At 36.6% G+C, this 13,229-nt stretch overlaps 1 protein-coding gene across 1 annotated transcript in view; it reads left to right on the top strand.

The window, feature by feature from the left end:
- Positions 1-13,229, top strand: part of GREB1L (GREB1 like retinoic acid receptor coactivator) — a 134,039-nt gene that overhangs the window by 33,850 nt on the left and 86,960 nt on the right. Inside the window, exon 6 of the mRNA XM_061169191.1 lies at positions 1,507-1,629. Coding sequence (XP_061025174.1) covers positions 1,507-1,629 — 123 coding nt within the window. The remainder of the gene's footprint in view (positions 1-1,506; positions 1,630-13,229) is intronic.

Here is a 13,229-nt window from a genome sequence, read left to right as displayed (position 1 = left end):
GCCTGACCATGAAAAATAGCATAGTAAATCCAAATTACAACTGAAGATTTGTTTCTGAATCTTTCACCATAATGACTCCTGGTTGCATTTGAGGAGAGATTATATAACTCCTTAGGAAATGGCTACATGTTCTGAGCCAGGGGTCATCAGGACCGTGATCAGTGCTGTGACCACTAAATCGTAAGCATGGTAAATTATAGATAACTCTTTATCCTGATAAAGTCTAAAGAATTTTCCTCTAGAAAAATCATTTTAAATGTCATGAACCCTAATAAAAGAGTGAAAATAGGATAAGTATCACCTCCCTGCCTTTTAACTGCCTTTTTTAGCTTTTGTTTTGGTTGCATAAAATATTTTTAAGTTCTTATTTAGTCCTCAGTGACAATTCACCTTTCTGGTAAATAATAACATTTGTGAAATAGTTTGTGACACAATGATCCTGGGTGGCTTCTGGAGCCTCACATTTATAGCCATTCTATTTTGGAATTGGAATTGTATATATGTACATACCTATCAAACTACATATTTGCATATAATATACATAACATGGAGATATCCTTTTCAGTCAAAATACAGTAGCTCTTCTAGGAAGGTCATTGACAGAAGATTATAGAAAACTGCCTCTAACTTTTGCATGTATCCAATAAACTTGGAAATTCTCTAAGGGACCCACTATAATTGACTTTGTCATTTACAACCATTTATATTTCTTTTTCACATGCTACCTTTAAAGACTAATATAGTACAACATATAGTATAATTTGGTTGGAAGTTAGAGCCCTGAAAACCTGTGACACAGGTTGTCACAGTATTTGCTATCTACCTGAATCAGTATGAAGTATTATTAAAATATTACACCAAAGCCTCAAGTAATATTGGCTCATTTAAAATGAAGCTTAGTTTTGTATGATCAGTAAGTACCCTGAATATTGTCTACCTATTTCCTCTAATAAGAACTGAGAATAATAAGAATTTGAGAATTTCTGATTTTTCTCCTCTGTGCATAATATTTTCTTTGCTTCTGTTTCTGGACATAAATTAAGGTTGAGTAGAGAAGGTTGAAGGCAGCCTAGAAGGACTCTAGGTTACTATTCTACACGTAAATCAATCCTGGACCGAAGGTTAACTGGTGCTTGAAAGCTTATTTGGTTTTTATAAATTATTGATATTTTAACCTCAGCATTACCCATGAAACTAACATGACTATATAGGTTATGAGTAATTTTTCTCCAGGGAACTAGTCTGTGAGGAACAAAAGTCTAGTTGTTCTTTGTAACCATTTCTTTGCCTTCCAAACATGACATTTGGCTCTAGGAAGACGAATTGTGTTCACCAGCTTGAACATTCTGTTGGAGTCAAGGTTGGGGAAGGGGGATCTCTATTAAGGAAAGTGCTGCCACTTGAGGAGCAGCAGTTTATTTTAGAGATTTTATGGATTGTGTCTCCCTCACCTGTTTTAACAGAATATTGTTTTCCTTACATAATGTGATTCTTACTCCTTTCTAGAATGTAGAAGCCGACAATCCTCTACCATTTGCCACTCTATTAAACCAAACTCTTCAGTGTCATCAACCGTGGCCCCAGAAAATGGCACAACTAATGGATACAAATCAGGATTCATTCAGACAGGTATCGGGTATTTTCTTTTGGAATTTCAAGCAGCAGATGTATATTTAATGAGGCATTTTAAACTTACTGTTGGATGGTTTGAACAGACGTATTTTTAAATAGAGGTATTGAGTTACTATTCGAATTAGAACTCAGCATTGAGATGGATCAGTCTGTGGAGGAGCAGGACCCCAAATCCCAGCAGCCCTGCCGATGCTAGGCAAGGCATGGAAAAAGGATCTGACAGTTGGTAGGGAATTTAGTTCAAGCATAGGGCCTGTCTCTAGAGGAGTCTGACAGGAGGCAATAAGTAGAAATACAGATGTGAGAGAAGTCTGCATCATAGCCATCAGGTGGCATGTATTGGAGACATATTCATGAAGACTGGAATTCTACAGTAGGGCTCTAACTAGGCTTGCTCAACAGTATAGGGAGTATTACACCAACTTGGATGCAAAGTAAAGTCCCAAAGTAGGACGAAGGATCGCAGTGGAAGAATCTAGGACCTAGTTTCAGGTAGTACAAGATAGGAGCTTGGTTACAAATAACCAGATAAAATTTTAGTGTGCCTGAAACTAGGTTACGGTATCGGAGCAGGATCAGCAGAGTGGCTGATCTGATACTGAGCAGATAAGTTACTAGTCTAAAGCTTCTGAAAATTCCTCCAGTATAGAGGCCTGAACTCAGGTCAGGATAAGACTCCAGGGGGACTTAATGTTTCCAGGTGGCTGAAAGGCTGGAGGGCTGTAACTGGAAAGATCACTGCAGATAGTATTTGAGAAAATTACTCAGAACCAGTCTAGGTTATATCTTAGGCAAGAAGAAAAGTATTTTAAAAGAATTTGTGAATTTTTTTTTTCAGTTCACTTGTTTTTTGAGAAGTGCTATTTTACCCACAAACTTCATAGCATATGTGCTTTGCCAGTATCCACTCAACCACAACAAGTTGAAAAAAAGGCTGTCTTTATTCGTTTCACTACTTAGCATCCTCTTCCAAATTTATGAAATTTTAATGAGCTGGTAAATCGTTTGCACTTATTTTCGATGGAAGTGATTATTAGACTATGTTAACAACAACTGTAGTGATAATAAAGCTAACTTTATCTAGGGCACTTCTTGCTATGTGTCTGTACTCAGCTAAATCCACTTCATCCTGGATTTTAAAAGTCTAACTTTTAAACTGTTCGAGAGATTTTCATAGAGGCTGTAATTTAAGAGGAAAGAGAATATTCTAAATTCTCGTTTAGAATAAATGAGAGAACATCATGTCACTAGGTATTGAAGAAAGAAAAAATTGGTATTGGGATCTTGGCATTGAAAGATTAGCTTTCATTACAGTGATGTCTCTCCTAGAATTTGATTGATTCTGTAGTATATTTTCTGCCATTAGAAGTTGAGGCTAATGAAATACAATTTAAAAACTACAGTATTAGTAATGAATATTTACTTCATTCCAACAAAAACTTACCAAGGGTTTATTATGTTCTCAGACCCTTGTCAGAGGCTGTAAGGCAGGGTTCCAGTTCTTGACTACTGGCTCCAATGACTTAAAAACCACTCATATAAGGGATAAAACATGTTACCTTTTCTAAGAGGGAGAGGTGAATATATATAAATAACCAGTTGTACCTGAAAAAAATGAAAAGATACTGAAATATTAATAAGAAGTAATGAAATGTTAATAAGCAGTTTTGATTATGCAGAAATATATTTTGAAAATGAATATTGCTCTGAATAGAGGAATTCAAGATTCAGGCTTAGCAAAGCCTCCTTCAGTTGCCACGAAGGGACACAGGCAAGACACTGACTGACTCACAGTGAACACAAGTGGCCAAGTGCTATGCCAATATTCTTGTGTATCCCTTGTTGGGGTGAGAATGGTAATTTGACCATGCAATTACCTATTTTTAGGTGCAATCCAGAGAATTTAATAGAAGATAGTGCCTTTAAAAGTAAAGCTTTGTGTCTAAAACTTTCTTCTTGACAAATTATGGAGTCTTCAACAATAATTTTCCTATGTATTTTGAAAGTAATAGACTGTAAGAATTTTACCTTAGCCTATGATATCATTGCAAACATTAGAGTATGCAGCATCTTCTTAGCAGATAGAGATTCACCCTCCTGTAGGAGATTGCCTTCTTAATCTACAATCAGTGACTGCCTGTAATCAACATTTCTTAGCCTGAAATGTAGGTACACACATTGCAAAGTATTTGAAGAGGGGATTAATTTACTATTTGCACAGCTTTGTCTCACATTCCAACTGCCAAGCTCTGGATGTTCTGTTCTGGCTGGCTTGCCACTTATATTTTGCATATTTTCTTTCAACATATTTGTGTGATTGATAATTCAAATTTTAGCCAACAATCCTGGTAAAATATTTTATGATTTGTGATTGAAGGTGGCTACATAGTTATCTACCTACATTACACAGACATACCACATACAAACATATACACGTATATGTATTGTGTTTAATAAGGACAAGAATTCAAGAATAGATGAAAAAACGGGAATTCCTTGGTGGTCCAGTGGTTGGGACTCCGCACTTTCACTGCCGAGGGCCCAGGGTCAATCCCTGGTCGGGGAACTAAGATCCCAGAAGCTGCATGGCATGGCCAAAAAAAAAAGGAAAAAAAGAAAAAAGAAAAAAGGAATAGATGTAAAAAACCTTTGCCTAACCCAAGATCTTGAAAGTTTCTCTTCCATGTTTTTTGTCTAAAAGTTTTATTGTTTTATCTCTTGCATTAAAGTCTGTGAGTCATGTTGAGTTAATTTTTGTGTGTGGTGTGAGGGGAGCATCTAAATTCATCTTTTTGCATGTGGATATCCAATTGTCCCAGCACCACCTATTGGACAGACTGTCTTTTTGTCAGTGAATTTCATTGACCTCATCAAAATTCAAAACTTTTACACTTCAAAAAGCAACATTAAGAAAATGAAAAGACAATGATGGACTAGAAAAATACTTGCAAAACACATATTTAGTAAAGGATTTGTATCCAGAATTTACAAAGAACTCTTACAACTCAGTCATAAGATGGCAATCCAATCAAAACATGGGCAAAAGATTTGGAATAGAGATTTCTTCAGAGAACATACACAAATGGCCAATAATCACATGAAAAGATGCTCAACATCATTAGCTGTTAGAAAAATACAAATCAAAACCATAATAAGGTATTACTTCTATCTACCCAGGAGAAATGAAGACATGTGTCCTCACAAAAACTTGCATACAAACGTTCATATAGCAGCTTTATTCATTACAGTTGAAAACTGGAAACAACCTAAATGTCAATCTACTCGTGAATGGATAGACAAAATTGTGTATCCATACAGTGGAATACCATGCAGCAATAATAAGGAACAAACTATTGACACATGCTACATCGTGAATGAACTTCAAAAACTTTATGCTGGGAATTCCCTGGCAGCCCAGTGGTTGAAACTCTGAGATTCCATTGCAGGGGGATTGGGTTCAATCCCTGATCAGGGAACTAAGATCCCACATACCTCAAGCTACGGCCAAAAAACAGAACAAAACAAAAACATTATGCTAAGTGAAAGAAACTAGACAGAAGAGACCACATATTATATGATTTCATTTATATGAAATGTCCAGAAAAAGCAAATTTATAGAGACAGGAAATAGATTAGTGGTTGCCTGGGGCAAGGGGTGGGAATGAAAATTAACTGAAAGTGGGCATGAGGTTTCTTGCTGGGGGATAAAAATGTTCTAAAGCTGATTTATGGTGATGGTGGCACCACTTGGTCAAGTTACTAGAAATCATTGAACTGTACACTTGAATTGGGTATATTCTATGATAAGTAAAATATACCTTAATAAAGCTGGAGGGTGGGGAGGAAAGATTAAAAAGCTGCTCTAAGAGAAAGGTGAAATCCTCTGGAGTGGCAACGTTTCTCCCTCATTTGAATCCAGTCTAATTTATTGAGTGTCTACTACAGAATGAGCACTGTTTCAGACCAGATGGTAAACTGCACAGGGCTTGGAGTCAGAGTCTTGGTATTCAAATACTGCCCCTGATGTATATTGGCTGAGGCTTGGGATAAGCCACTCAATTGTTCTATGTCTTGGTTTTCTCATTTGTACAACTAAAAATAACAATACCTATTTTGCAACTAAGGATTAGCTCAGCCTTGCTACTATACTTCTATTTGTGTGCCATTCTCCCAATTATAATAATTTGTTGACCATCTGTATTCTTTTGTATGCTAGAAACTGTAAGTTCATTTTGTTTATCCCTATACCCCCTAGTACCTGGCAAATGCCTGGAAATAAACGGTGTTTTTTGTTGTTTTTTTTTTTTTTTTTCTTTTTTGGCTACACCTCGCGGCATGTGGGGTCTTAGTTCCCCGACCAGGATTGAACCTGTGGCCCCCTGCAGTGGAAGCTCGGAGTTCTAACCACTGGATTGCCAGGGAATTCCCAATAAACGTTATTTGAATTCCATTTTTATTTAAATTTTAAATTAGCATTTGGGGGATTGTTAACTTACTGGTATGTACTCTTTTTCCAAATGAAGATGGTATGCTCATCTACCATTAGGAGGAAAAATTAGCCCGTAGGGCAGGACAGGGATGAGCCACCTAAACTCTGCCCCTGTGACTAATAGTGTAATTTTTAAGAAGATGCTATCAGGCAGGACCTGATATGACTTTATGACTTTCTTAGGCCCTGGGCACATTTGCCTAAAGTATTTAAAATTGTATTTTATGACTGTGTTGGTATAAAGATGAATATATTAATACTATATGCTAAAATACTTTGTTCAACAAAAAGAAATTAAAACATTTCTTATGATTTTAAAAGAAATTAAAACATTTTCATGAACCCCTAGAAGTATTGTGAACCCAAGGCACTGACTTCTATGCCTAATGGAGAAGTTGGCCCTGTTATTGGAGACATGTATTGTCCATGAAATGGGATTTTCCTCTGGATGAACCACTGTAGGCTTAAAATAATGTAAACCCCTTACCATCTAATGCTTGTGTATTAAAGAAGGAAGAACAATAGCAATGAAAGGACTTGCCCTATCATATATCAAGCTCATGAGGCTTTACTAATAAAGACAGAGTGGAGTTGGCACAGGGATAGACACAGAGCAGCAGAACAGAATAGAAAGTCCCCAGACAGATTCATATAACATGTGGGTATAGAGTGACTTGCACATCAGCAGAACCTTTTCTTTCAACAAATGGTCCTCAGAAGTTGGATATACTATGTAGAAGAACAATAAAACTGGACCCCTATTTCACTCTATACACAAAAATCAATTTCAGGTAGCTGGAGGATCTAAATGCAACAGGCAAAACCGTCAGGCTTTAAGAAGATATTGTAGAATATCTTAGATATTGTAGATATCTTAAAAGTAGAGACAAAAAGTGCTGATCACAAAGGAAAAAACTGACGTTTCACTGTTTTTAGAAGGTGCTGTAGAGTGAAAAAACAAGCCATAAATTGAGAGAAGATATGTAATACATAAAACTAACCAAGGACTAGTACAAAGGACATATAAAGAATGCCTATGAATCAATAAGAAAAAGACACATCAATAGAAAAATGAGCAAAGACTTCAAGCACCTCACGCAAGAGGAAATCCAAGTGGCCAATAAATACATGAAAAGATGATTAACCACTTTTGTAATTAGGGAAATTACATTAAAAATACAGTGAGATGCCATTATATACATGCCAAACTGGCAATGATTTGAAGTGTGACAGCAGTAGATGTTGGCAAAGATTTCAAGCAACACAAACCATCATATGCTGCCGGTAGGAGTGTTAATTGATGGCACCACTTTGCAAGTAATTAGCAATACATAGAAAAGTAGAAAACATGCATATCCTATGATCTAGCTATTCCACTCCCTAAGGAAACTCTTGTACTTGTGCATCAAGAGATACGTACAAGACTGTTCAGAGTAGTGTTCTTTGCAAATGACAAACTGAACACAACTCAAATGTTCATCAACAATAGAATAGATAAATAGGTTATGATGTAGTTATATAATGAAATACCGTTTGGCGATGAGAATGAACAAGTAATACCTACATGCAACCTGATGGAGGAATCTTCCAAAATGTTGAACAAAAATCTACTTACGGAAGTCTATCCAATATGATTTTATTTCTGTTATGTTCAAAACTATGCAAAACTAAATTATTTTAGGAATACGTACATAGCACAGTGGTTGTCTCTGGGGAGATGGAAGGAGAAGGGATGGGGAAGAGCACAAAGGAGGCTACTGGCTGCTGGCAGTGTTTTGTTTTGTTTTTTTCCCTCGACTTGGATAGTGGTTATTTCCATAGGTATTTGCTTTATAATTATTTTTTTAATTAATTAATTAATTTGTTTATTTATTTATTTTTGGCTGTGTTGAGTCTTCACTGCTGCGCGTGGGCTTTCTCTAGTTGCGGCAAGCGGGGGCTACTCTTCGTTGTGGTGCGCAGGCTTCTCATTTCTCATCACGGTGGCTTCTCTTGTTGCAGAGCACGGGCTCTAGGTGGGAGGGCTTCAGTAGTTGTGGCACGCAGGCTCAGTAGTTGTGGCTCACGGGCTCTAGAGCACAGGCTCAGTAGTCGTGGTGTGCGGGCTTAGTTGCTCCACGGCATGTGGGATCTTCCCGGACCAGGGCTCGAACCCATGTCCCCTGCATTGGCAGGTGGATTCCTAACCACTGCGCCACCAGGGAAGTCGCTATAATTAATTTTTAAACTATACATAAATATTTTGTGAACTCGCCTGTATTTTGATATATCTCATTGGGAAAAAGGGCAAATTTACCCTTTCAAACTACATACGTGTATGGTACGCAGTGTTACACTTTGAGAACAAGTGGTATCATAGGCCAGGGATCCTATGGTGTAATCGTAATGTTTCAGTCCTTTTGAGTTTTTCTATTTCCCACTGCATTGAATCTACTGTGGGGTTGTTGCTGTGGTGATAGAGCTGCAGCATGCAGCCCCTCAGCTGACTTTCGTCTCCAAGAAGGGAAGGGGCAGAGCCAACCCTGATAGAAATCTCTAAGCGCTCATATTTTCCCTTCCCTACAATGTCTTGGCCTCCTCTCCTTTGCCTTCCAAGAGTTTAGAGCTCTCATGCTGCCCTCTGTTTGTCCAGAATATTTCATGATGTGCCACATTCAACCCAGACCTTACTATTTTGTCTCCATTTGCCCCCCAACTACAATTCCTCTGTCCAGGGTGACAGCCATTTAGAAAACAGTTTCCATTAGAATGTATTATTTAACTGTCCCTAAAATGTAACTGTGTTTGTCCCTTTCTTTATTTGATTTGTCCTTTAGCCACTAAACTTCCTGAGGTCAGAATAATCAAAAGTTCCTCTAGCAGGTTTTTCTAAGCTTAGTTCCTCATGAATATTCAAATTATTACTTTACCAAAACACAGTCTCCTTTTTCCAAATGTGTTGGGAACCCTTTGGCTGGCAGATTTTCCCACTCCCAACCAGATACTGAGAACATGTAAGCTCTTCCTTTACACTGTATATTCCTTGGGTAGGGATTGTATCTTTGCTTTCTTCCCCTATTCTATCCCCAGAGCCTAGCATACTATCTGGCCTGCTGAAGAGGCTCCATAAGCATCCGATGAATGAATGCATGGGTGGGGGAGAGGGAAGAAAGCCAGTGACCATACTCCTCTGAGGCAGGGCCGTGAATGTGCTTGTGAGACTCCTATTGCCCACAAAAGAGAAAATGTAACTCATTAGCAAGTATAAGGAGGAATGGCCCACTCTACAGAAATGAAGAAGCTGCAAGTAATAACAATGAAAAGTCATTTTCACCAGTTGCATTAGCCACAATACTCTATTTTAAGTGATAATATACAGGGCTGGCAAGGATGTGGTAAGACTGACAATCTCAGACCTCAGGCTGGTGGAGGTAAGCAGTGATATGACCTTTTAAGAAAGAAATTTGGCAATATGTAACAAGACCATTAAAATATTTATATCCTCTACTCTAGTAATTTCACTTCAAAGGGCTTAACCAAGAAAATAACCTAAAAGAAAGTCAAGATATTCACTGCAGTTATTCTTTATATTAGCATAAAAGGAAAAGCAATCTTTTAATATAGAAACAAATAAATCATAGCATACGCACATGACAAAGGTGTCAAAAAATACGGTGCAACCACATAGGAAATAATCCTGTTAAGTAAAAAAAAGTAATATTAAAACTCTATGGGTATTTTTGTTATATCATGTAAAAAATATAACATGGATAAAACGTAGAAGGGCATACACTAGAGAATAAAGAATGGTTTGTGGGAGAAGTGAGATTTTAACATGTTTGTTTCTATGAATTTTCCTTTATGTCATATTTTTCATAGTTAAGCACTAAAAATTCTCAGGATTAAGCCAAATGTATAGGTCAGTGGAAAAGACCTGGTTTTCACAATCTCCAGCATTCTTTATAGGAATGCTGTGTAGGAATAAGGACCAGTACCTAACATAGACACATCCAAGCTACAGCTAGAAGGTAACAAAACCAGAATTTGAACTTTCTCTTTTCACTAGTGACAATTTTATTAGGCAATTTCTGGGTTATACATAGGTGATATTGATCTCTACCTAGAATTCTGTAAAATGTTCCTGTGTCTCAAATTTCAAGGCAGGAGGAATGTGAAGAGGAGAGGGGAGCACTAGGGTTGAAAAGTCCATAGAGATCAGCTCAATATCCACTTTGATATTGAATAATCAAAATGAATAAAAATGAATAAGTGGCCAAAATGAATAAAAAAGGACTAAATTTACCCTCCCACCTGAAACAACCAGAAAAAAAAAAAAAGACAAAACTACATGAAAAACGATTTTTAAGACACTGTCATCAGGCAACAAATGACATTGATTCCTGATCAACGGGAAACAAATAAATGTGAGTCTTACCATTTTCCCAGCTTACTGCTTGGAGAGTTTCCAGACCATGATGCAGGGAGGGGGAACTGTGGTGGAGCCCAATAGGTCCCCTAAGTTGAGTAGAAGAAACTGAGAGTGAAGGGAGACCAAAGCAGCTAGAGTTCATTGCACCAAGTGCCAGAAGGGAGAGAGCTGCACAGAGAGAGAGAACCCGAGTTGTGCAGAAGGTCCCCTGAAATGTTCAGCATAGTACTGGTTGATGCATGCATGTGAGCAAACTACTCAAGGCTGGTAAAAAGTACCATCCAAAAGGATGAGAGGGAACATTCACACAGGGCAAGGGCCAGGGACTGTTCCCACCAGCTAGACAGGAAAACCTCACAATTTATCAGGCATTGGTTGGAGTACTTAGGAGGGTCTTATCTCAGTAATAGAGAATACTTAGCCCTAGACTGAGCACTACCTCAAAACTGCAAAAAAAAAAAAAAAAAGTATCAAATTGTTTCCAAGTAATTTAACTGCATTCCAGAGTAAAGCTCAAGAATATTTATAGGCAAACTTCCAATTATAAGGTAAATAAGTACTAAGGATGTAATGTACAACATGATAAATATAACTAACACTGCTGTATTATATATATGAAAGTTGTTAAGACAGTAAATCCTAAGAGTTCTCATCACAAGGAAAAAGATTTTTTCTTTTTCTTTTATTTTGTGTGTATATGAGTTGATGGATGTTCACTAAACTTCTCGTGGTAGTCATTTCATGATGTATGTAAGTCAAATATTATGCTGTACACCTTAAACATATACAGTGCTGTATGTCAGTTAAATCTCCATAAAACTAGAAGAAGAAGAGAAAGTACTTACAGGAATATCCAGCATCCTACAAGATAAAATTAACAATGCCTGACATTCAGTCAAAGATTACCAAGCATGCAGAGGCAGGGAAACACAATTAATATTGAGGAGACTCATTAATCAATCAAACTAACCCAGAACTGACACAGATGTCAGAATTATCAGAAAAGGACATCAAAACAGTTATAACTATATCTCATAGTTTCAAAAAATTCAGTAAACATTGAAAATATTAAAAAGACCCAAAATGAACTTCTCAAGGTGACAGCTACGATGCTTGAAATGAAAAATACACTGGATGTGATTAACAACAGATTAGTCATTAGAGAAGAAAAGATTAATCATTTGAAGACATAGTAATAGAAACTGTCCACTGTGAAACACAGAGAGAAAAAATAAAAGAAACTGAAAAGAGCATTAGTGAGCTATGGAACAACTACAAGCAGCCTTTTATACTGAAAATGGAGTGCCTGAAGAGTGGGAGTGGGGGAGACAAAAAATATTTGAGGAAATAAAGGACAGAAACTTCCCAAACTTGATGAAACTTATAAACCCACAGATCCAAGGAGTTCAATGAATCCTCAGCACAGAAATATATAGAAAACCACAACAAAGCATGTCATAATAAAATTGCTTAAAGCCAACAATAAAGAGAAAATCTTAAAAACAGCAAGAGAAAAATTTAGTTCCTCTGTTACGTACAGAGGAACTAAAATAAACATGACATTATATTTCTAATGGGAAACAGTATAAATAAGACAAAGGAGCAACATCTTTAAAGTACTGAAAACTAAGAACTGTCAACCTAGAATTCCATACTCAGCAAAAATATCTTTCAAAAATGAAGGTGAAATAAAGATATTTTCAGACATACAAAATATGAAGGAATTCACCACCAGCAGATTCACACTATAAAAAAATGCTAAAGGAAGTCACTCATATAGATGGACAATAATACCAGACAGAAGAAAATCTGAATCTTTACAAAGGATTGAAAACCACTGGGAGAGGTAACTACCTGGGTAAATATATACATTTTTTTCTTATTATTTAAATCTATTTAAAAGATAATTGACTTATACAAATATAATAATATATTATGAGGTTTATAACGTATGGAAAAGTAAAATGCATGATGATAGCAAAAGGCCAGGAGGGGAGATATGGAATATATTGTAAAATTCTTGTACTATATATACATGAAGTTGTATAATGCTACTTGAGGTTAGACTGTGATAAGTTAAGATATATACTATAAACCCTAAATCAACCACTAAAAAACCTAAGAGTTATAGTTAATAAGCTACAAGGAAGATAAAATGGAATCATAAAAATACTTAATTAACCCAAAAGAAGGCTGAAAAGAGGAAAAGGGAGACAAAAAATAGATGCAACAAGTTAGAAAATGAATAGCAAGATGAAAGACTCAGATCGAACCACATCAAGAATCGCATTAAATGTAGGTGATCTAAACACCCCCACTCAGAGAATTCCCCAGCAGTCCAGTGGTTAGGACTCCACACTTTCACTGCTGAGGGCACAGGTTTGATCCCTGGTCAGGGAACTAAGATCCTGCAAGCCGTGTGGCGCAGCCAAATAAAAGTAATAATAATAATAATAAATTTTTTTTTAATAAAAAAACCACCCCCACTCAAAGGCAAATATTATCAGATTGGAAAAAAGTAAGACCTGATTCTATGCTGCTTACATGAAATACAATTAAAATAAAAAGACACAAACAGGTAAAAGGTAAAAGTATTTTTTAAATCTACCATGCTAACAGTAGTCAAAAGAAACCTTGACTGGCTATATTAGTATCAGGCAAAATAGATTTTGGGACAAATAATATTACCAAAGATTAAAG

Source organism: Eubalaena glacialis, chromosome 15 (assembly GCF_028564815.1).
Source record: "Eubalaena glacialis isolate mEubGla1 chromosome 15, mEubGla1.1.hap2.+ XY, whole genome shotgun sequence".
Classification (NCBI taxonomy): Eukaryota; Metazoa; Chordata; class Mammalia; order Artiodactyla; family Balaenidae; genus Eubalaena; species Eubalaena glacialis.
The sequence above is the reverse complement of the archived record's forward strand: the minus strand, read 5'-3'. Positions and strand labels throughout refer to the sequence as shown.